At 36.0% G+C, this 26,165-nt stretch overlaps 1 protein-coding gene across 4 annotated transcripts; it reads right to left on the bottom strand.

Annotated features, from left to right (window-relative positions):
* Window positions 1–6,189: 6,189 nt before the first annotated feature.
* Window positions 6,190–25,852, bottom strand: SALL3 (spalt like transcription factor 3). Of its 4 annotated transcripts, none has more exons than XM_073566419.1 (4): window positions 25,135–25,852; window positions 11,288–14,215; window positions 10,731–11,071; window positions 6,190–8,491 (listed from the first exon to the last, which is right to left on the bottom strand). In XM_073566419.1, the coding sequence occupies exons 1-4, from the start codon at window positions 25,217–25,219 to the stop codon at window positions 8,060–8,062; spliced, it is 3,786 nt and encodes a 1,261-aa protein (XP_073422520.1). In that variant the 5' UTR covers window positions 25,220–25,852; the 3' UTR covers window positions 6,190–8,059. The 4 variants fall into 4 exon arrangements, with proteins under 4 accessions (XP_073422520.1, XP_073422519.1, XP_073422517.1 ...); XM_073566418.1 differs by having other exon boundaries at window positions 11,288–14,218; XM_073566416.1 differs by lacking the exon at window positions 25,135–25,852 and adding an exon at window positions 24,136–24,408 and having other exon boundaries at window positions 11,288–14,218.
* Between the last annotated feature and the right edge of the window lie 313 nt (window positions 25,853–26,165).

Raw genomic sequence — 26,165 nt, forward strand, 5'->3', positions numbered from 1 at the left:
TTTTTATTGTTTTATGTAAGCACAAATGAATTGAAATTGTTATTTTTAACATTCTTTCAAAAGTAATCAATAAGACTACTATATGGTACCTAACACCACATTTTACAGGCTCAAGTTTAGCAGGGCTCTTATCTGCCTTTGTGATCAAGATCTGTCAATGAACAATTGATGATTCTGATGGTATACAGTATATTGAGGTCTTCTGGTTACATTCAATTTATGACTACGAAGCATTTTTGGGCATTTTTTGTCACCTTCAGTTCTGAAGATGTTAAGCGCACATTCTACAACATTTGTACATTGTATGTTTGGGATCTATGGGATAAATGCTGGGTCATAAGACTAATCCTTTAAGGTTCCTGTGACATTATCCTTCCATTGTACTATCACAATTTTCGCGAAGATAAGGCAGCACGACTGCAAGCTAATAGGTAGAGTCACAAGCTGAGGATCCTTTTCCTGGACACAGAAACTTTCATTGATAGCAATGATAGGAACCGATATAGGACACGTTGTATTGTGTCACACATTGTGCAGCGATTAGAGAACACAGTTATTATCCAAGAAGCGTTCTATGTACATTCCCTTCTATAGAAAACTATTATTATTGTATCAAAGTTATGTGTGACTAATCACCACAAAAACATGATACATAAGAAAGCTCATAGCTTTAACCCTCCGAAACTGTGACTTTTATTCCTATTATAATCTGTGCATTTAATGATTTATTTTACTAAATGCATTTTTAGTACTACAGCAAATAATGCGGTCGGAAAAAGTGGAAAATAGAATGTGACCTTGGCCTCAATTATTACCTTTTTTTATAAACAAATTATTGTAAGTCATATTTGCTAGTGTCTTACATTGGTAAACGGAGCATAATAAGGAAAATGTTTTCCTTATTTTATTATGAATCTTAACTGTGTTACTATGGAATTTGTAATTACATTAATTTCACTTTCTATTTTCTTTTATTGTACATTTTTTTTACTTTTGATATTCAAGAAGACTGATAGAAGGAAGTATTGCTCCTATGCTTATTGTATGGGGTTAACTATTGGCAGCGATGTCAATGCTTTACACTTGGCAACTGGAATATGCGCAGTATTAATATGAAATTCACATATAGGACACAGATGACATTACTGTGTAGCTAGCTATGTGCAAATAAAAATGAACATTTCATCTTATCACCAATTTTTGCAGAATTGCATTGTACAGGTTATTATTTTGGGCTTTCCACTGACCAAAAAATAACTCACTATGTGAAATAGGTAATTAAATAGTGGGTCATAGAGGATAGAATGCAAAATTGATAAAATAAAAATCAAACTCACATTCTTCCAATAGATTTTTTTTTCTTCATTGTAGATGTACTCATAATGTTTGCTAAGCTGCAGAGATCATGTTATTATAAAAAAAACTATAATATTAAATTAATTTGTTATATGTTATTTTTGATTTTTGCTATATCTTTTTGTGAATTGGTGTATATTTTATTTTTTTTACCATTTTCAACTTTCTTGATTTATTTTTTCATGCAATACTGTCTAGTATTCTAAAAATTAAAAATGAGCTCTTTATCACTGTGTGAATCGTAATAATTGCAATTATGAATATTATTATTACTCAATATCTGTATTTTTTTGTACAAAGCAGCTGCAGTATATATGTAGTTTAAAGAAATATATATATATATATATATATCTAATATATAAAGCTCAAGTGTGTGCATCTATGTATGTGTGTATGTGTGTGTGTATGTCCGGGATTGGCATCCACACCGTCGCAGCTACAGCCACAAAATTAGGCAGTCACACGTCTGGACCCCAAGAGTGTCCTAAGCTGTGTTGTGAGGTGAAATTTTAACCCCGCACGTTCCAATTCACCAAACAATTTTGCCCCTATCTACATAATGGGGAAAAAGTGTGTGCATATCAAGCCCCGCCCCTCATTATGATGTCATAATGGTTGCCATGGCGACACTGATGTCATCATAGGTTGCAAGCCCCGCCGCTCATTATGATGTCATAATGGTTGACTATGGGATGGAGGATGTGTGATGGGTATATGGGCACTGGACTATGGGATGGAGGATATCTATGACGGGTATATGGGCACGGGACTATGGGATGGAGGATGTGTGATGGGTATATGGGTACTGGACTATGGGATGGAGGATATGTATGACGGGTATATGGGCAAGGGACTATGGGATGGCGGATATGTATGATGGGTATATGGGCACGGGACTATGGGATGGAGGATATGTATGATGGGTATATGGGCATGGGACTATGAGATTAAGGATGTGTGATGGGTATATGGGCACTCGACTATGGGATGGCGAATAATGTATGATGGGTATATGGGCATGGGACCATGGGATCGTGGATATGTATGATGGGTATATGGGCACGGGACTATGGGATGGAGAATGTGTGATGGGTATATGGGCACTGGACTATGGGATGGAGGATATGTATGATGGGTATATGGGCACGGGACTATGGGATGGAGGATGTGTGATGGGTATATGGGCACTGGACTATGGGATGGAGGATATGTATGACAGGTATATGGGCACGGGACTATGGGATGGCGGATATGCATGATGGGTATATGTGCACGGGACTATGGGATGGAGGATATGTATGATGGGTATATGGGCATGGGACTATGAGATGAAGGATGTGTGATGGGTATATGGGCACTCGACTATGGGATGACGAATATGTATGATGGGTATATGGGCATGGGACTATGGGATGGAGGATATGTATGATGGGTATATGGGCATGGGCCTATGGGATGGTGGATATGTATGATGGTTATATGGGCACGGGACTATGGGATGGAGGATAATTATAATTTGTTATAACTAACCATAGTCCAGTGCCCATATACCCATCACACATCCTCCATCCCATAGTCCCGTGCCAATATACCCATCATACATATCCATGATCCCATAGGCCCATGCCCATATACCCATCATACATATCCTCCATCCCATAGTCGAGTGCCCATATACCCATCACACATCCTCAATCCCATAGTCCCATGCCCATATACCCATCATACATATTCTCCATCCCATAGTCCCATGCCCATATACCCATCATACATATTCGCCTTCCCATAGTCGAGTGCCCATATACCCATCACACATCCTTCATCTCATAGTCCCATGCCCATATACCCATCATACATATCCTCCATCCCATAGTCCCGTGCCCATATACCCATCATACATATCCTCCATCCCATAGTCCAGTGCCCATATACCCATCACACATCCTCCATCCCATAGTCAACCATTATGACATCATAATGAGCGGCGGGGCTTGCAACCTATGATGACATCAGCGTCGCCATGGCAACCATTATGACATCATAATGAGGGGCTTGATACACACACACTTTTTCCCCATTATGTAGATAGGGGCAAAATTGTTTGGTGAATTGGAACATGCGGGCTTAAAATTTCATCTCACAACATAGCTTAGGACACTCTCGGGGTCCAGACGTGTGACTGTGCCAAATTTTGTGGTTGTAGCTGCGACGGTGCGGATGCCAATCCTGGACATACACACACACACACATACATACATACATACATACACACACTTAAGTTTTATACGTATATTAGATATATTTGTGGATGGAACTTGAGAGTATTTTTTTATATGAAGGTAGTGATAATTTTGGAAACGTAAAATATTTCACTTTATGACATTTGCTTGAGCTTTTCAAGGCTGCACAAACATTTCTTTAAAACTGCTGCTAATGTTAAAAAGCTTATATAATCTTTCTGAAAAAGAGGCAGGAAACTGAGAAAATATTTTTGTAAATTAGTGTTTTATATGTTTTTTAATGTCACTAGACTTCTGGACTAATGATATTAAGCTGTGTTTTTTTTTCACATTAAAAATAATTTTACCAAATCTAAATAGCAAATTAATACCACATTTTTTTTAGTAGGCTAGCTGAAACCTATCCATATTTGTACACAAAATAAAAACTTAATTAATAGGTATCATAACTAGAAAAAAAAATTGCCCACTAGGTGTTTTAAAAACAATAAACTATACTCCCACCCGGTAAAAATAACATTACTTGATATTTTTTATATTAAGGGGATAATATGATAACACTGTAATTTTCACGGTTATCATTATTATGGAGCTTTTCTTTTTAAGGCCTGGACGTATGCCACTATCACTACTTCCAGTGTGAGCTTCATATATAACATCACTCAGCACTGAGGATTATTGGGGCCTGTAATAAAATGGAAAATGGAATAATTTGTAGCTGGATATTGAGAAAAAGGGAGAAACTAACTGAGCTGAAATACGTAGATCACTGCATTGCAAAAAAATTCTAGAAATGCCTTTCAAGTTTCATATGATTAGCAACCCCATAGTAAAATGCCACAAAAGTCTTGTTCACATGTTGAGTATTTGCAACATTTTTGTCTGTGTGCTTTTCATGCTAAAAAAAAAATTTTTTTACAGTCTCTGCATAATGCATGTAATTCCTAAAAATGTCGTCCACGTGCTGCATTTTTAAACTATCAATATGCTTTTCAGATTTGTAGCATCTCAATTTTTTCAGATTTTTTTTCAGTGATTTTCACTCATTCAGATAAACGCCTAGAAAACACAAAACTCATCAAAAAAGCCCGAAAAACGCACATAATACAAGCAGCATTTCTCCTGCCAATACCTGCATTTTTCAACATTTTTCTTATGGAAAATCACGCTACAAAAACACCCTGTGTGAACAAGCCCTAATAAATCCATAGTAAATAAATAGTAGAGTGTATCCATTGTAGATTACGCTTCTACGTCGGCCTATGTGGTTTAGATTTTTTTTTTCAATGTATTTCAATGTATTTACAATGTATTGGACAGCACAGTGGCTCAGTGGATAGCACTGCAGCGTTGGAGTCCTGGGTTCGAATCCCAAGGACAACATCTGCAAAGAGTTTGTATGTTCTCCCCGTGGGTTTCCTCCGGGTACTCCGGTTTCCTCCCACATTCCAAAGACATGCTGATAGGGAATTTAGAGTGTGAGCCCCATCGGGGACAGCGATGATAATGTGTGCAAACTGTAAAGCGCTGTGGAATATGTTAGCGCTATATAAAAATAAAGATAATTATTATTAATGTTAATATTTCAGATAAAAAAAGTGAAATTAAAAGTTACTTTTCCTTCTGTCCTGCTTTTATATGAGCCAGTGTAAGCTGTACTAGTGCATATATTATTAACACTTTCATCCGAACTAACCACCCTAGTGCCATATTAACATACTTGAAGTTACATGCATTGTAATTTGTTGTATTTCTTTCTTGTTCAAGTACTTAAAACAGTAAATCCTCTCGACTACCCAAAATTCAAGTGAAAATTGGTCTTCACGGTGGATGACTTTCGCAGATGGCCGGTATTTGTAATATACTGTATGGTAGAATTAAAAAATTGCCACTAGTAACCTTCTCTGGGAATGGGATTGATCTAGGCAAATAGGCAGTCTTTTAGAGTATAAATCCATTATTGGTTATGTTTTATCTTACTAATGTTGTTACATGCCTGTATAAAAGCTATGTATAGCTGAATCCATAAAAATAAATATATAGGCTTAGGATATGTATAAGAATATACACTTGCATCCATAAATATAGTATTATTTTGTTATACATGAAGACGCATTAAGTTATATAATAAATGTAATTAATATATTAATCAATAATTTAGTGACAATAATTTGTAATTGGTGGAGAAAGGTTGAACTTGATGGACCTAGGTCTTATTTCAACTCATATGACTGTAAAAAAAAATGTGGAATTTGATTGGCTGTAATATTTATTTTGCCAATTAAACCTACAGCTAAAATTATTTTGGTTCTTATTTTAACAAGAAATTAAATTTCCACATCTCATACACTCTTCCCGCTACAGAAGATAAAACTTAGAAACTTAAATCCCTAAAAGGGAGCTGCATTGTATGTATGAAGTTACATTGTCCATTATTCTAGCCCTTATCTCCTAGACCGGCCACATAATTCCTTCTAGCATTTTATTCATTTCCACAGAGAAGATCCCACACATAGGATCAGGACTTATTTTAAGTCATCAACACAGAAAATGTAAAAAAAAAAAAAAAAGTTCCACAATCATAATTTTCAGGTTCCTGTTTCAAGCAGTTTATTACCTCTGAATCTTACTGCAGTACGAAAATATATTTTCTTTATGTTGCTTTTTTCCATCACTCAATATGTCACACAGGGAGTAAAACCAAGGTCTAACCACTCAAGATGCCAATATGATTGTGAACTGTTCCAACTTTGTATACCCTTCTCGTATCCCACAATTGAAGGTAAGCAAAGCATCTCACAAAAATGACAAAGAAAGAAAGAATGAAACATTGTTGTAAGTATAATTTACTGTTTCTAAAAGTCTTTTTTTGACATTAAAAAATAGAATTTTCGTGTCTGCAAATGTTTCTCCGTTCTTGACTATAAAGTGACACATTTTTTATTGGTTTACGCTGAAATGTTTTGTACTAAAAAGCCAATAAATAACCTGGAATTGCAGGGGTCTCACGAGTAAACTAAACAGTATATAAGAGGCTTTTATTAGACTAGGATCCCTCAAATTCTATGCAACATATATACAGTATAATACAAAGTGCTTGCTAGCCCCTCAATACTGATTGTGTGCATATATAATGGCATAGGACCTCCATAGCGCTTATTCTTTATTTATGTATCTCTTTCTTTTTCTTAATATACAAAGTTGACCATTTCACCAAACCAATAATAAAGTGGGGAAAAAAAATAAATAAATACATAAATAAATGTAAACTTTGAGAATAAGTATTCCGATTATTAACAATTCATTTTCTCTTTATTGATGCCACATTATAGGGAGAAACAGAAATAAAGATGTGAAATTATTCGAGAGAAAATTCTCTTTTCTGTTCTGGATATTTCATAGGTGCTTTGATGTGTTTTTTTTTCTACAGAAAGTAACAATTGACAAACCATTATTTAATTTCTTTTTCTTTTACCATATGTGACTTTGACCCCCAAAAAAACATTCCTTCACATATTTGGTCACTTTTTTTCATATTATCAACAAATTCCCCTAAGTACAAAATACCAAAAGTGCAACAATATAAATAAGAGTTTGCGAGCACAATATACAAACATTACCTTTTATTGTACAGTGAAGTTAACATTTTTTATTCACAGCTTCCTATGTTGTGAATACTTTAGAGTGAAAAAGTTTTGACTGTGAACGGCTTTCCAACCAGCAAACTATTTCTCCATACATTTTCTCTTTTAAGTTGAATGACTGTTCCACGTAGCAGCTACAAATAATTAAATAAAAGGATTTGATACAGACAGATACTCGCACATGTATAGCATGCTATCGTCCAAATAAAATGTCACAATGTTGCCTGCATTGGAGTAAACGTCACTGAAGTACAGCAAAGAAAAGGTCACAAATTCAGATGTACCTGGCTGTACAATATATCACTGAAGAATTGGGCTTTTTTTGGGGGGGCTGGGGTTACCCGCATTTTGTTATTATAAATATTACAGATGAGGCTACTGTAATAATACATGGCATTTGGGAATACTAAAGTCGGATTATTTAGTACTGTATTAGAATCCTTACAAGCAGACTTCCGGTTGATATCTAATTTGAACAAAGCCAGCTATTGTTTTGGACATAGAAGTCATTTTTTTTTTGTACAGAAGTTGAATCATTTTATAACAAACACAAACAGGATTTGGGCGCCCGTATCCACTTATTCAATGAACTTTGATTAATGTTTAAAGAGGGTATAGTCCATTCCAGTCAGTTTAACTGCTGAAAGTACCATGCACAATCTCGAAAATACATCTCTGCAGCATCCATCAGTCATTTCTGCTATGGGAAAAGGGGCAGTAGGAATATGGGTTAGGTCACTGTGATAAGTTCAAAAACCTGTACAACAAATAGTACAACACTTGAGGAGAGGAGTCTTGTGTTTGTGTTTTCAATTGCACTCAGTTTATGCCAATTTCCTTGGTTTCCTCAATAAACCTTGTGAACGGTCGATTTACAATAGAATCAGAGCCCACTTTGTCCATACTAATGATAGGGGGGCTGCTACCAGTACGTGTTCGGTCCATCCCACTGGACATGTTGCTTAAAGGAGGAAGAGCGCTTCCACCTAAACTGACCGGGAGCTGGGGAATGCCTCCGTTCTGTATAACAGAAATTTCATTGTTTTTCATTGCCAGCCCATTTGTGATAGCAGCAGCGTACTGATTCCAAAAACTAGGGTCGACATTCATTGCTCGAGCTGCTAAATCTTTCTGAAACATTTCAGAAAACTTCAGTGCATCACCTCCTAACAAAGCCATGGGGTTTTCCACAGAAAGTCTACGACCACGTCTTGCAGGAGCATTATTCCACATGTGAGTCCCCATATGGACCTGCGAGTAGAGAAGACACAAAAATAAAACAAAATATATAGGTTTTAGTTCATTCGTGTTACACAAAGTCACATAGAAAAAAATAAAATGGTTAATAGGTAAAACAAACAATAGTCATTATGAATACCACTATGAGATGCTAGCACATTTAGGATATCTTAGAAGAAAAAAAATGCCTATGAAAGAAAAACACAAAAATATACCACAACCGCTAATAAATGTAAAATTACGAGGTGATATCTGTGCCTGACAATGCTAATTCTGAACTTTAAAAGTTAGTTTTATAATTCTCCTAATTAAATTCTTTCAATGCCTTTGGTTTTGGTTTTTCATATTATATTTTTATTTTGGGTTATAAAAATAGTCCTGGCAATTCTTCTATATGCCTCCATGAGGTCTGCAATTACAGATTGCAGGTGCACAAAATAGCAGGGCCAACCATAACTATGTCTACCGCAAGCATTCCTCCTCTATGTAGGTAAATTGTGAGACGAGAAAACATACAGTAGCAGGCAGCACAAACAAAGATCATTTCATGTAAAAAAGAAAAATACTCTCTTCAAAACCTCCAGAATAATAAACTAAATCACGCAATGGCTTGTTCAATATCCAGATGGCTGAGGAAACCTGCCTTATACCTAGAGGGAGTTGGCATCGGTGATGAACTCTGTATATCTAAATCCCATAAATATTTTATTCTCCAATGGTAAGAATAATATTTTAACATTTTGTCATCTATCGACTAGATACATATTTAAGACCTTTTCGTCTGCAATAGTTGCGTATTATGTTTTTACACTTTTTAAGTGGTCAAATAAAAAAAAACAATAAGAAAATTAAGGGCCACTCAGAAAAAAAACATTTTCTACTCGTTTCATATTCCTCCCTATATCAAGACACCACATTTTTGTTTTTTTTGTTATGTCATTATTCATACACAAAAATACTTTTCAAATTTTGCATGCTCACTTTTAAAAAAATGTTTTGAACTAAATATCCATTAAAAAGAGGGCAACAGATCCAGTCAAGTAGGTGCTCACGGAATGTCAAAATTTCACACTCTAGGGGAGATTACATTTGCCAATTATTCCTAATGGGGGAGTCCAAACTGCATAATGATTCTATACAGTTAAAAAAACCACATTAATAATATTTTTTGAAAAGGCCTACAATTTGACTCTCACAATAAAGTAGCACATTTTGTCTACCTAATCAATTAACATTGTAGACATTGTTCTCAGAATGATCAAAAAAGAAAAAAGGTTCAGTCCCACAAACAACAGCGCACAGTCAAAAACAATCCAAAATGATGCTGCTGAACAGGAAAGAAAATGTTACTCTGATCTGCAGTTACAATATAAAAAGATATCAAATACACATAGCAAACTTAGTATTAAAAAAGTCAGTGTAAGAAAGAAAATCTTTTCACTATATAGTCATATTTGGTAGTAACATATAGTATTTTATTTTCATATTATTATTATTATTTATTATTATAGCGCCATTTATTCCATGGCGCTTCCTCTTGGATCAGTGATACAAATTTTAGGTTGTTCCATAATCATAATTTTAATTTCCATAGTTAAAAATCAAAAAGTCTGTGATGATTTTTCTTTCTTATTCTGTGACAAATTATCATTTGTTGAGAAAGTCAACTATCGCCAGAAAGAGACATAATCAGTGATAAAAAGCATCAGTCCTAGAAGTATCCACTATAATGCGCTCCCGATTAGGAATGTAATACATGTGGTAAATATGCCTCTGGGGTGTCTTGCTACAAGCAGAATTTTATAGATATTAAGGGCTTGAGGATTTAAGTCATTGTCATAACAAAACTGTTGTATTTTATATCATTAAGATTTAACTGTTTCACCTACTTGTTTGGAAGGTATAAATTTCATAGAGAGTGTGAATATATTCACAGGGCCCTAGTAAACTGCAAAGTTTACTAAACTAAATTGAAATTGCAGCTGCATATGGTGTATGGACTATATTAATGTTCGTTCAAGGGCTCATCTGCAGCGTGTGCATACAGAGTTCTCATACGTTCAAAGCATTTGGGCACAACTATGCCTTTTATTTCTTGGCAGCCTTTAGAACATGTTATGTCATTTGCTTTATGAAATGACAATGACATTTCAGTCTATACAAAATCATAAAACTTAGTAAATGTATTTGACTGACAGCTCTTTTCCCCAAATCCTTTTTCTTTTGTATGACTGGAGAGATATCACCTTACCTTAAGATTCCCTTTTGTGGTAAATGCTCTACCACAGATTGTGCAACCAAATGGCTTTTCACCAGTATGAGTACGTTCATGTATCTGTAGTGCACTTGCTGAAGAGAAGGTCTTCCCACACGAGTGACAGTTGTGTTGCTTGGGAGTTCGTCGTGGAGGGGGTGCCAGCATAGGAGTGATGCCTGGACTCATCGCTGTCTGTGGTGCAGCAGGAACCTGGATTCCAGCTGGAAGGTGAGGACCTTCACCCAATGAGATCGGCTTGGTGTGACCATTCACTTCCATTTTGATCATGGCAGGCGCTGTGCTGGTGACCAGGCTAGTAGTAGTTTGGCTGGGACCTAGAGTAAAGTTGGGTTCAAATAACTGAGATGGGAGCTCTTTCAATTTGTGTGTCAGTAAGTGTTGTTTTAAATTACCCATAGTGGAACACCCACGATTGCAGACTGTACAAATAAAAGGCCGTTCTTTAGTATGGCTGCGGTAGTGAATTTCCAATGCACTTTTGCAAGCAAAAGGCTTGCCACAGATATTACAAACAGTACTTTGAAACTTACCACGTTCTCTGCTCAGGAACAGCAGGCTAAAAGGGGCCTCTTCTTTGATGATTGGTCTCACAGGATTTGTGGATGTCAGATCCAGTGCACCTTCAATTTCTGGGGCAGGCAAGGGGCTGTCAGGCTTTTCTGTCTTAAGCTGTAGTTCGGGTGGCTCCTCTTGATTAACTACATGGGGAGATTTTGATCTGATGCTTTCGCTATGACTATGTGCAGGTGACAAAACCTGCATTGATGAAGAGGTCTCAGACATTGCAGGACTGCCTGCACTTTGGCTCTCAAGATCCCCTGCAGCCGATGAAGAATCATTACTTAAGTGATCACTTTCCCCCGATCCATTTTCTAAGGTTTTTAAACCAATAAATTGCTGTGCATTCATAACAGAGTCCATCATTTTCATCTGATTTTCTAAAGCAGCAATACTTGAAATAACAGTGGGAGGTGAAGAAGGTGATGACTCAGTGTATGGTATCAGTGGCTTTGAAGGGTCATTTGTATCTTTCATGTCTAGATCATCATCCATAGAATTATCATCAAAATCCTCATCATAATTACTCAGAGTTTCAAAATTCTTTTCATCATATGAAAGCTCAGAGTCCATTGCATCTTGGAAGCCCTCAGGTAAAGGAGTATTTGGAATCTGTCCACCCATATGCATACGGATATGTTGCTGCAGCACAACAGCATTAGTAAACTTTTTCTGACAAATTGGACATGAATGTTGAACTCTTAATGGAGGTTTTGCCCGATGAACACCAAAATGAGTTTTCAAGTTTCCCTTAGTAGTAAAAGCACGTCCACAAATTTTGCATTTAAATGGTCTCTCTCCTGTATGGGTTCTGTAATGCATCTTAAGAGCACTCTGACAACTAAGCACTCGGTGACAAATGACACATTGATTTGGATCTGTCATTTTTTTATCAATGTTCTCAACTAGTTGTTGCAGTTTTGATGTTTCTGATGTTTGCATAGACTCTAGAAGACCACCAAATGGAAATTTTGCTTTGAAGGGGTCAGGCATAGATGGAAGCACTTGATTTGGGAGGCTTGTTGATATACTGGAATCTGTTAACGTGGGATTAGATGTTGTCACAGGAGAGGATATCTGTCCACTCACAGGTTGTTCTGCTGTTCTTACAATGGTAGGAGGAAGGGCAATGGGTTCTGGTTTTGGGACAGCAGTTGTGACTGTCTGAGTAGATTGCGGAGATTCTGCTGATGTTACCATGGATGCTTCATTATGATTTATGCCTGGAGACAAAGAGTTGCATTCGCTTGATGCAGGAGATGGCCTTTGAGGTGATCTATTTATTGGGGTAATGCAAGGGGAATCACCATAGCTGTTAATACCTGGTATTGTGGGGGGGAGTTGCAACCCAATAGATGTTGGTATTGTTGGTAATACTGGCTTGCTATCTAACCATGTGGTTACTGGCTTTTCAGGAGGAAGAGACATCCCATATGGTATTCCAGAACTAGTTGGAACATTGTCTAGATATTCTGGAACAGGATATGGATTCATCTGAATATGGGGATACTTTTCTTTATGCCTTTGAAAATGAACTTTCAAATTGCCTTTTGTGGAAAATCGATTTCCACATATATTACACTTAAAAGGCCTTTCACCTGTATGAGAGCGCAAATGGATCTGTAAAGCACTATCACTTCCAAAAACCTTGGCACAAAATCTGCATTTATGTTTAAAAAATGGGTCTTCAGAAGTAGACTTGGTCTCAAACACTGATACATTCGGTGGCTTTCCCTTACGATGTTTCATAAGTGCAGAAAGGGGATCTAATGCGTTAGCAGTTGCAGCTATGCTTGCTAATGGGTTGGGGAAGATCACACTATTTGAAGAACTTTGAGGTAGAAGTGGGCTTGGCAAACTAGAAGGTGAGGTGAGGATATTTCCATGTCCAATTGAAGGAGGAGTAGATGAGCTCTGAGGATAAGTAGTACTGATGGTTGTATTGGGCACAGGACTTGGAGTTACTGATGTTGGTTTAGCATTTGTTAATGTGCTTGTTTCTGTTGGTGGACCAGAGACAGAACATGGGATATTTGGGGTACTTGCCCCAGAGGCAGGTTGTGATGTGTGTTGTGGATTTTCAAATGATGATGGTTGGTTGCTAGATACTGATCCCACAATGGTAGCTGTGACTACCGGTGTTAACTGAAGGCTTGGATGTGAAGTAAAGCTTTGCAGCTGACTGGGTGTTGGAATTGGAGGATTTTGTGTTGCAACTGAAGGAGTCAATGGAGGACGTAGTGCTTGGCGATTCATCAGTGCGACCTGACTGCGTATTTGTTCAATGAGTTGCAGTTGGTGGATCTGCTGCTGTTGTAGTGCCATCAATTGTTCTAGAATCATTGGAATTGCCATAGCTGTAGCTGCAGTGGCAGCACCTGTACCACCTATGCACCGTGCACTCTGTGAAAACTGGGCAACTGCCACTTTTGTACTTTGAAGAGTCTCTAATGTAACATTAGTGTTTGGCATGTTGTAATTAGTCATGGAAGATGGATCAGGTATCTGAGGTAGAGGAGTAGAAGTGTTTGAGGCTTCTTGATTTGGAAAAATTTTTTCTTCAGTGGTTTCAACCTCCATGGGTTCCTCTTCCTTTTCTGTTTCTTTTAGATCACAAGTTTCATTATTTTCTACCGGGACAGCTTCCTCTGCAGTTTCGCTCTCTGCGTGATCACTTGAAGAGCTTGCAGGAGATGGCTCGGGAAACTCTTCTGAGGCTGGTGCTGCTACATCATCATTTACAATCAGCACAAGAGGGTTTTTAGTGCAGGTTTTCTTGTGCTCTAAGAAGTCAGTCCATTTGAAGAATTCAGCACAGCATTTTTCACAAACATTGGTCTCCTCACTTCCACTTCGGCTTTCATTCCCGCTATCCCCATCATCTGGTCCTTCCCCAGGTACTGCTAAAAGCAAATGAAAAGACTGCATAAGCTATTAGGCTGAAAGATAAAGTGTTCTACATTTGAAAATTTTGCACGAGTAAAATCAATATTTTTTATTTTGTACAAATTACCCCACTTCAACAATTTTCTATGACTCTTTTTACCTAGCTAATATTTTTCTTTGCGCAATCCATCAAATTATGAAGCTCTATCAATTGTGGATACTGCTTCTTAATGAAATTCCATAGAAGCCATTGATTTCCAATATTTTCATACAATTCACAGCAACCTTGTCTGTTGGGTACAAATCAAGCTTTTGATGGACTCATTAGGATTCCCCTTTAGCATCAAGCTTCCTAATTTCCAGAAAAATTATAGATGCCTTTGCCAGTTCAGTTAACATTGCTAAACTAATCTGTAACCTTTCAAAGTTGAAGCAGTGCCTGACATCGAGCAGAACCCCTGTTATACAGACAGTCTTTGACTATTTATCTGTTTTGTCCTTTTCATGGCGGAGACGTATTAAATCCTTATTCATCTGTACAACTCTATGTATAATTGAAATACACTTATATTTAAAGATACTTCTTAATCAACTGCTTCTCATATAAATATTAATAAACTACCTATCATGTAAGTTGGGTAACTCTTAGTAGATCTGGTTGGGCTCTGTTGCAAACCTATAAGATCTTAATTACGTTAACCTTCGGCCTAAGCACTAAGAACTTTTCAAGACATATTGTTAGTTTAAGAAAAAAATTATATATATATATATATATATATATATATATATATATATATATCTCTGAGTTCCCAAGCTGTAAATGGATAGATGCTAAACACTTGACGTGAACTGTATTTACGCCAGAAAAAAATAAATAATACCTGACAGTTAACTGCTAGTCCTCTACAAAAATAATTGATGCTGTCAAATGCCATATTTCGTTAGCAGGAAACTAAAATTACATGTTATTTCGACCCAGCATCGAGATCACAGATCTGTGAACAAACTAAGAATTACATATTTAAACTCCATTTCTGCTGACATGTTTAAACATAAGTATGCCGCAGTCAGACACACGGTTTTGTACCTATTTTCATCTATTCTTATAGAAAGGCTCTGTAAATTATATGCTTGCGCCATTGTAGAAAACCCACTAATTGGTTACACATGTTTAATTACTGTTGTAGGCAGTCACTTCCTCTGACTTGCGTTACCCTCTTGTGCTGAATAACAAGCATGTTTAATGAACAGAATTCTAATTCACACCTGATCAAATAAATAGCTGTGCTGGAATGAGAAATGAACATATAAAAAAGCATTTCTAGGATTCGAAAAGCTGCTGGGTAGGAATGCACACCCATTGCTTAGGACCTGCAGATTGCTTCTCTGCATATTGGACACATATGCTTTTATTTCTGCCTTACAGGACAGTCAGTAATAGTCAGAATGCTGAGAGGCAGAGATGGACGAAAGAGACCTACACTGTAAGCACACAAGAAAAATAGTATTGTGCACAAATCTACTATAAACTACCAGTATATAAAATGCTTACAAATGTTAGGGACCTTTAGTGCTATTGTTAATTTAGCAGTGAATATATATATATATATAGTTTAAATAAATATATATATATACATATATATATATATACACACATGTGTATGTATATATTATATATATATATATTTAAGTATGTGTCTGTGTAATATATAAACATATGTGTAAAAATGTTTGCATGTGTATATAAATATATATGCATGTGTGTATGTGTATATATATATATATATATATATATATGTGTGTATCTGTATACACATATATATACATATATGTGTATGTATATATTCACATAAGCATATATACATATTTGTGTATGTGTATATATATATGTGTGTATGTATACCTATATACACACATATATATTCAAATATGTATGAATATATGTATATATTCACATATATTTGTACAAATATGCTTCTGTGTGTATATATATATATATATATATATGTGTGTGTGTGAGTGTATTTTTTTTGTCTTGCATTTTCCTTTTTATATTCCAAAGATATTGCAAATGATTATACAAACAGTTCAGCTATAGCCAAAAATAAAAAAAATAATTTTATGTCTGCCTTGAAATATTAGCTCCAAAATAAATATATTTATTACTACAAAATAATAAATCAAACATAACTAAAATAGCTATCTATAAAAAATGATTTATCAAGTCGCTGTTAGAAAAAAAGACCAAAACATTTATTTTCCCTTTTTTTTTTTTTTTCTTTTCTTACAATGAGTAGTATTAGGATAATAAGGTAATTTATACTACAACATAACAACCACAAATTACATTTTGCAAATCAGCTTTTCAGATTACTTTTTAAAATAAGCGTTTGAAAAATATGAAATGGTACCAAACTACCAAATATTAAATATATTGGCTCTATGTTTTAGTTCATGAGGCTAAATTGGAGATATGACTTTGTTTTATACATTTCTCACATTTATTTTACTATGTACTTTGTGTATAGAATTTGCTCTATGTACTTAATAAATATGTATGTATGTGTGTGTGTATTTGTGCTATTAAAGCACACGTTTCAATTTATATCCAACTATATGATTGAATTTGATAAAAATGCAGGTTCATAAAATGTAAAGAATTGTATATATTAATTAGTATTTTTTTTTTTTAGAATCCAATATTTGTTGTTATATTTCTACATAGTTTCCTAATGAATGGTCATTAATGATGAACTTTCAAAATTGCACAAATTTCAGCTGCAAACGCCCCCAAGTATATCTAAGGTGGAAACTATTTTACTACCTTTTGGGTTTACTATACTTTTGGGTCCTTTATGCAGTAATGTTCTGTGGAGTCATGACAGCAGCTGTGGAGCACTTTTTTTTTAATCAAACACACTATCATGTTCAGAACCGGTCACTGAGAATTGGCTTTTTTACAGCAGTTTAAGAATACAAGAGGCATGTTTCTCTTCAAGTGGTTTCCTGTAGAATTGGATGAATTAACACTGCCTGGCTTGTTTTGATTTTTAATGTATTCTGGTGAAACAGTAGTGGGCAGAATTACCTCCATGAATGTGCACACGTATATGATCAGCTGAGGACATTATTTTGTTCAAATATCAATATCACTAACTGGAAAAGCAAGTGGATAGTAAATGCTTATTATGTATGGAATAATTACCCAATGTGAACAATAGAGAATGATAGATAGATTAGATAGATAGATAGATAGGTAGATAGATAGATAGATAGATAGATACGGGATAGATAGATAGATAGATAGATAGATAGATACATAAGATAGATGATAGATAGATCGGATAGATACATAAGATAGATGATAGATAGATAGATAATAGATAATTTGACAGATAGATGCAGTAGATAGATAATTAAATATAAAATATATAGATACAGTAGATATAAGATAGATAATAGATACAGTGGGTAGATACAGTAGATAGATAGATAGATAAGTATCAAATAGATAGATACAGTAGATATATAGATAATAGATACAGTGGATATATAGATAGATAATAGATACAGTAGATAAATAGACAAATATAAAGTAGATAGATACAGTAGCTATATAGATAATAGACAGGCAGATAGATATAAGATAGATAGATGCAAATGTAACAAGCAAAATGCAAATAAATAAAACATTTTCTTACAAACTTCTTAAGAAATTAGAAAAAAATAATATAAATAATATGCCTCTGATCTACAACAGTATAGAAAAGAATATATATATATATATATATATATATACTATAGAGGTCAGTCCTGGAATGACAAAATTAATTAGCAGCCCATCTATATCTGTAGCACACGCACATCATTATTCAGTGCAAGCAGCGTTGCTCCGATCTAGGGCAGCCATGTGAATGGCATCTTGCAGAGCACTTGAATTTGCAATTTCATTTGATGTGTAACTTTAAGAAGAGTAAAGGAGTGCTCGGCTAATCCAGATATTAAGGCCTCCTTTATTCTCCATTAAGTTAAGTAAAATTTGAGAAAGTGAGAAGTGTCACACACACCGGAGAACGCTGTGCTTTAGCTGACCTGTTTAATATTTAATTGCTGATCCTATCCCTAATGGACTTTCAAAATAATGGCTGAAAAAGGAATATCAGGTCTACATTGCGAATTGTTCACTTTAAAGATACATTTTTTTTTTAAACAAATTTTTCAATATATGACAGGAAACTTCAATGGGTTGCAAATCTTTTACTGAATAGGACCACACAGGGATGCCTTGTAGGAAAGAGGATAATGCACTGGGTCTACGCACACCAAACTGAATGCTAATACTGCGCATAGGGCAGCGTACGCCTCGCTGCAGGCTTGTGAGCATAGAAAGCTTCACTAGGCTTCATTAATGAGAATGATACTAATGAACAACCATCAGCAAAATGTGTGACAATTGAAAGGATGGATAGATAGTTGATAGATCCATAGATAATAGATATGAGAGAGATAGATAGATAGATAATGGATAGATATGAGAGATAGATAGATGATAGATAATAGATAGATAGATATGAGCAAGATGATAGATATGAGATAGATGATAGATAGATAGATAGATAATAGATTTGTAATATGCAGATTACTAGGGATGACCTATTTACAACTTTCAGCTCCCAATTAATGATATAAATTAGACCTTTATTAAAAATTGTATTCTATAAAAAAACTGCATTTAATTTAATGATGAATTATTAACTTTTGTGCCAATATTCTCATTTTTACCCCAGATACAGAGAACACTATTACCTACACTTTGGCACAATATACATCTGTCTATAATACCCCACTACATGGCACATCATCATGGCGGTACGTTATACCATGGTAAGTAATATAAAGCATGGCATACCACGACTTTAATTAATGTTGGAATATAAGTTAAAATATTGGATCCAGCTGAGCTTATAGTATTGCTGCCCATGTCCCAGCAGATACCGCAGTGCCATATACTGTTATTTTTCAGTTTTGCTGCAATACTTGTGAGCACGACCTGCCCTGCTGCATGTGCTGAGGATAACCTCACAACCTCCTTACATAAAACCGCATCTAGGTGCATCATCTGCGGAGTATATAGGTGCATACAGGAAATTCTATTTCTTAGGCTGGGCTCATTTTACTGAATTCTAAGAAACTGTTTGAGAACATTTTGTTTTCTTGCAAATTAATTCTTTTTAACTCTTTATGATGGCTGTGATTCCCATAAAAGAAGATGAATTATCACATACAGAGCCCAAGCTGTGAAACAGGAGGAGACAAATAGAGACCCCTACTGTGTTCAACAATGTCGTTGAAATTCCAGACTCAATAGAAATTTTTGCCCTCTTTCATGCGCCACAATGGCTGTCAACCTGACAGTGAACAGTGGAGGGCACTATTGCTATGCACAATCTTATAGACTAGCATATTTAGATTAATCTATTCAGTGGCCTAAATCTAAGAATTTGTTAAGTAACAGCCACCTGTGGCATAGTCACCAAATGTCTTCTTGTCTTTTTTTCCCCCCTTCTATTTAGTTCTGTAATCATGAAAGCAATCCATTAGCTACTTAAACACTGCGCATGGAGACAAGCTTGGCATCGCCAATATGATTAGCAAATATGCAGATTACACCGAAACGTGTAAGCATGGGTAACTATGCAGGAACGTGGTTTTATTTCACTTGGATCTGATGTCTTATTCCATTGCAGGCCAAAAATCTGAAAATGATAACTTTTGTAATGTGAATTCATTGTAAGCAAAAAAACAACAACAAATTTCTAAAAAAAAAAAGGTTTTATCATAGATGGAAAATTTTATTATTGGATTAAGCAAATTAGTAATTTCAATTGAATTTAGACATTAAGGAAAAATCTTTTATGTACAAATTCCATGCTACGTGCTGCTTTTCTTTCTATTTCATCCTTTGTCACATAATCTATAAAATAAATATTTTAATTTTAAAGCTTATTACTTATGACCATTCCTTCAGGGAACCACAATATATTAGATAGAGCTCCGGGCTCTGTATTAAACTAGACTCTGAATAATTTTAACTAAGTACAGTGTGTCACGTAAATGACTCAAAGGTGGGGGGGGGGGCGCGCTATGTACGAGGGTCACGGTTTTCAAAAAAGCCAAAAAATGGTTAAGCCAATCCCAACTAATCATATAAGTCTATCAAAGCTTTTAGGTTTGTATCTAAGTGTGTATGACGGGTATAAAGCGGATTTATAAACTAAGATAAATTGTAGAATGATATTTATTCTTAGGTTTCTCACAGACTAAAAAAGCTATATTATAGAGATATATAACAAAATGATATATATTGAAATGTATATTTGTGTGTATATATATATATATATATGTGTGTGTGTAAATATATGTATATACAAATATGTATGTGTGTGTAAATGTATATATATATACACAAATATATATGTGTGTGTGCAAATACATAGTTATGCATGTGTGTGTATATATATATATATATACAAATATGTATGTGTGTAAATACATATTTGTATATTGTATATATATGTACGTGTGTGTATATGTATATATGTTTATAAATAAATTTACTTATGTGTATATGTAGTATATTGTGCGTATATATGTGTGTATAAATACATATTTGTGTATGTGTGTATATATATATATGAGTATGTATACATATATATATATATAAATGTGTATATAAATTTTTGTGTATGTGTATTGCATGTACATAAATATATATATATATGTACACATTATATACACACACTCTAATATCTATCTATCTCTGTAAATGTATTACTAATGCTATATTAAGTGGAATTATTAATATACCAATATTCACACTTAGCATATATAAGTCAGATATGTCAGAAACATATGACTGACTACGTATACAATTCTATTCAGCAATGCTCGAAGCCAATGAATTCCAGTTTCCCTAGTCGTCTCCTAGCCCATGGTCACACAGTGGTCTGTGTAGCATGCAGGGTCTGTAGGTAACACTCCATTGTAGTGTTAACACTTATCACAACTGAAGCAACCATGCTGCCAAGGTCAACTGCACAGATGTACTAATTGTATTATGAGCTTGACATCTAGTGGCCACCCCTGGCAGGGCAAAACAGGCAAAGGTTAAATCAGCCAGCCTTGTCAAAGCACTTCTAAACACCCACCCTCAGGGACAAGCCATTGGAAACCTGTTGGCACTTCATGCAGTCCCACCTTTTCAATGTCACCAAACAAAATGAATCTCTAGTGTATGCAGGGCATTAATGTTTAGAAATAAGACGCAAATAGGCTGCCTTGAAAGAATTTAAACCGGGTGATATTAGGCGCTAAAGAAATAAATGCAAACACAACCTGCTAAAATATACATTTCTATATCATACAACGGTATTTATTGCAACCAAAAATCTGAAACAGCATAAAACATAATAGCTGCAACCTGTGGTGTGACTTAGGTTTTATAATAGGCCTTCTAGAATGATAGAAATATGACCTATTTTTATTTTTCATCTTCTCAATATTATGTACAAAAATAAAATAATATTTTAATAATAAGTGTGTTTCTGCAAAAGATGTTTGAAACCAATTTTGCATTATATATATATATTTGGCCTTTTTTTGCCCTATAGCAATGGTTCAACTGGAAAATGAAGTATCCTACTAGTCACGAGATCAATGGGAAGAACACAGGAGGATTAGCAGAGTATGACGAAGAACCTGACCCAGTTTTGTCAGATTTCTCCTTTTACTAAATATGAAACTTGTTTAACTAATTCTTATTAGTTGATGGATTTTCCTCCTCTGCACTAGTTAGTGAGACCGCACCACTGATCTACAAACGATCACTCGTGTGAAAGTTTGTGTTTTTTTTTTTTAAGGCAAAGACTATAGCATCTCATTGCTATTCAGCATTCGTCAGAACCCAAGAACGGTGGGTGAAACAAGCTGGACCAGAAATCGAGCTAAAACTCTTTTAATGTCTGATGCTGGGCTTCATCTCATAATAACTTGCAGAAAAAAAAATACAGAACAAAAAATGCTGTTCACATTGCTGAGCTTTATTGCATCAAATTACAGAAATTAAAAATATTTCAAGATGCTAAGTAATGGAAAAATATATAGAATTTTACTCCATTTTTGCTCTAAATTTCTGACTTCATGTTTTAAACCCTAAATTTAAAATGGCATCAATATCAACCAAACACATAATAAATGACCAAATCTTTCATATTATTTAGCAAACCATAAATTGGGCTTAGATGTGAGCAGATCCTTGCTGATCTATATATGAAAAAACTATTAAATTGCAAATAAAATCAGATTTTTTTAAACATTTCAAGTAATTGATATCATTCTCTTCTTTTTTTCATTAAATAACTATTAAATTATATCAGGGCTTATTGTAATATTAGGTTTTAATTCAAGTACAATTGTGCAAGTAAAGATTAAAAGAAGTGAAATACATGACAATAAATTACTATATTATCTATATATGCCCGCTATATCTTTCAGGGGCATCTATGTACAGATGGACACATATATTAATTGGGACTATCGAGATGTATACAAATAAAATATGAATATTAACGCTTTATATAAATTGTTGGCAATGCAATTTTAGGCAGATTTTATTAATTTGGCACAGTATAGACTGGATGCAATATGTAATACTGAATTTTAAAAGTTCTCATAGCATTTTATTGGGTATGGAATAAGATATTTCTTCTCTTAAAAACCTACAGGATCTCCAGGTACTAAGATTTTACAACAATCCCAAAAAGTTTATTCAATGTATTTATTTTTGGTAAAAATTTATACCCATATTTCTAGTCTAAAATGTGAATTTTTCGTAGATTTCGGCGTTGTCTTGCGCTGCAGTTAACGGTTGGAGAATTATATAGATAATTGAATTTTTGAAGCTTCACTGAAAAGAGATTTGAAGCTATTCAGACCCCTCAATAAGTAAGCTTCAAAAAAAAAAAAATCTTCGCTGGGCTGCAATGTAGCCCCCTTTGATGGAAAGGCTGTCTTTCTCATTCCGTAGAAATAAATCCATTCATTTGATCGTGTAGTCATTGAGTGCAATACAAAACAAACCAAGTGTAAGAAATGCTAAGTGAAGAAGTAAACAAAAAAACATTTCCATGACAAAAACCTCCTTTTGCCCTTAATCTACAGACCATATGCAAGCGTTTCTTTTAGCATATCTCCTTCTCTAATCTCTAGTGACACAGCTACAGGGATAAGACTGGGTGTTAGCCATAAAAAACAGCTTCCAAGAAAGATACTTTCTTCCCAAATCCAGGAAACTCTTCTGAAGGCTGCTCACAATGGTTTGTTCTGTTTAACGGAATAAAAGGGAGCATCTGGGATTCGCAGCCTCAAAGGACACGCACCAAGCAAGGCCTGTTCTGCCCAACACCTCTCCTCTATCATTAGTGGGCATGATAGGGCTACTTGGAGGCAGGAAGCCCACCAGATTATCTCTTTTCATCTTAGGAAACCATACTCTGTCCAGCCACAAAGTCTCATCATCTCGGGGGAAACTTCATCAGATGGGACTAGGAAGTTTTACACTAGGCTGCTTCTCCTTCGCAACTAATACAAATATGAGAAAATAAAATAATTCTTAGCAGCAAATGATAAAACTTGAGTAAAGGAATAAAAGCATAACACCAGTAATTGATAAACCAAATGAAAAGGCGAGGGCAGGAAAAATGGAAAGAAAGCTTGGTTGTTTAGGAAAGTGTTCTGAGACTGTTCGGACAGTAAGTCCAGGAGCTCCCATGTCCTCTATGGGATAGACCACCCAATCCCACCTCCCCTTGTCCCTTGTAACCTTTTAACCACATACGTCTTCCAAAACAACCTCCTACCCAAGGGGTCCCCTCACCTTTGGCTGAACCTGGGAGCAGCTCCCCAGCAGAGAGGGCAGGGGCAGGCATGGAGTGCGCCTCTTCTTGTGTGTGTGTCTGAGACATCAAGAGAATGCACGATGTTTCCGGAAAGGCTTTCACAAGCCTCGATCTTTCTCCATCCCCAAAACAAGATCAGCAGAGCCCCCTCCTCCTCCTCCCTTCTCTATTCCCCCAGTAGTTGCAGGGAAGGACACAGACTGGGATGGTACAAGCTCCTGCTGATCACTGGAACTTTCCCTCTCTCTCTTATATCCCATGTAGTCCTACAAGGAGAGGTCACTTCCACCTATTGTAGAGGGCACTACCTATGCCACCAGCCCACCAGATGCTGTGCCCCCCTGTAGCCACCACTGTCTGTTCTGCAGGTGCAAACGCTCGAAAAAAAAAGTAAATATTCCATCCCAAACTCCTAAAAAGACTTCTATTCTCTCCATCCTGAAATGATGGCACAGCAGAGATGTCTTGTACAGCTGTAGCAGAGCTGAATTTGTCACTGAGCAGGTTTTCCTTTTACTTTGACTGGTCTGTCATACAGTTCGAGAGAAAACCACTGAGAAATATAATATAATCTCATCCAAATTTGTAGCAAATGACAAGCTTAACTTTCCAATGTGTGTGTATATTATTATTGTTGTTATTAATTTATATAGCACTATTGATTCCATGGTGCTGTACATGAGAAGGGGTTACACACAAATTACAGATATCATTATATATATATATATTATTATTATTTATTTATATAGCACTACTGATTCCATGGTGCTGTACATGAGAAGGGGTTACATATAAATTACAGATATCACTATATATATATATATATATATATATATTTGATTTAATAAGTCCGGCTACAAATACTAGTCTGTAGAATTAGTATTTGGGCTCCTCTACTTTAACTATAAAAGTGAACCTGTGGGAAGAAAAGTGCATTTTTAGCAAATACTAGGTGAGCCCCCCGTCCCGTCACTCACCGTTGCTGTCAGTGAGCACCTCAGCGCTGCCGATGTCCTCGTCCGATTTCAGTTGCTGGGGCTTGGCTTGCTTTCGACGAGACATGCTGCTGCTGCTGCTGGGAGCTGGGACTCGTCGCTGCTATTTTGCAGATACATCAGTGGCAAATAAAAAAAAAAATAGTTCACAAATAGCAGAGTTGGAAAATGAGGGGAATGAGCCGGTGCCGGTACGGAGCCCACTACGCATGTGCCGGTATAATGGGGAATAATACACAGCGATTATCGGCTGAGGGCGGGGGATGAGGGACGGGCTCCGGCAATTAGCTGCTGTCTCTCCTCCCGGGCACACACACAGGCAGGAAGGTCACATCGTCGCCGGGTCCTGGGCACATGCCGTGTTTGCGTGACCCCTGCTGTCCTTTGTGGCGTCTGTTGTGTCTTCCAGGGATGTGAGGAAACTTTGTGGCTGTGTCCTCCCACCCCGTCTCCTCACTCTGCTGTCCCTAGTCCATGTACACGACTTGTGCTCTCATCCCCTGCACTTCTTCACTCTGCCCTGTCTCACATCCGCAGATCACATCGGGACAATTATATGTTGTAAGGACGGAGGTGGATGAGTACTGGATTGCTTTCCTGAGACACAATGTGGAGGGGGTGGGCTGCTAGGGACAATGTATGTAATGGAGGTGACAGCCAGAGTTAGCTGCTGACTTGTTCCTGTGTCCGTCCTGTCCCTGGCTGCACAGCCTTCTCTCTAGACCCTGTGAGGAGCACACTCACCTCTCACAGCTGCCAGGGAGGGGGTTGGCTGTGCTGTGGGTGGTGGAGGAGATGGGAGGGAAGCCAGGTTAGGAAAGTGCAGCACTTGTACATGTGTCGCCCTCCCTCTGCCTCATGCGTCCTACTCATGATGCTGAAGTTGGTTTCTTATTCAGCAGTTTCTTATTTGAAAAAAAATATTTATTTAGCAAAAGTTCTTATAATTAAAAAATCAATGTAGTAACGTGCATGGAAGTGACAACAATTGAAAACAGCTTTAAATGAGATAC

The sequence above is a fragment of the Dendrobates tinctorius genome, unplaced genomic scaffold (genome assembly GCF_039654945.1).
Source record: "Dendrobates tinctorius isolate UK_male_01 unplaced genomic scaffold, ASM3965494v1 ptg000004l, whole genome shotgun sequence".
NCBI classification, from domain to species: Eukaryota; Metazoa; Chordata; class Amphibia; order Anura; family Dendrobatidae; genus Dendrobates; species Dendrobates tinctorius.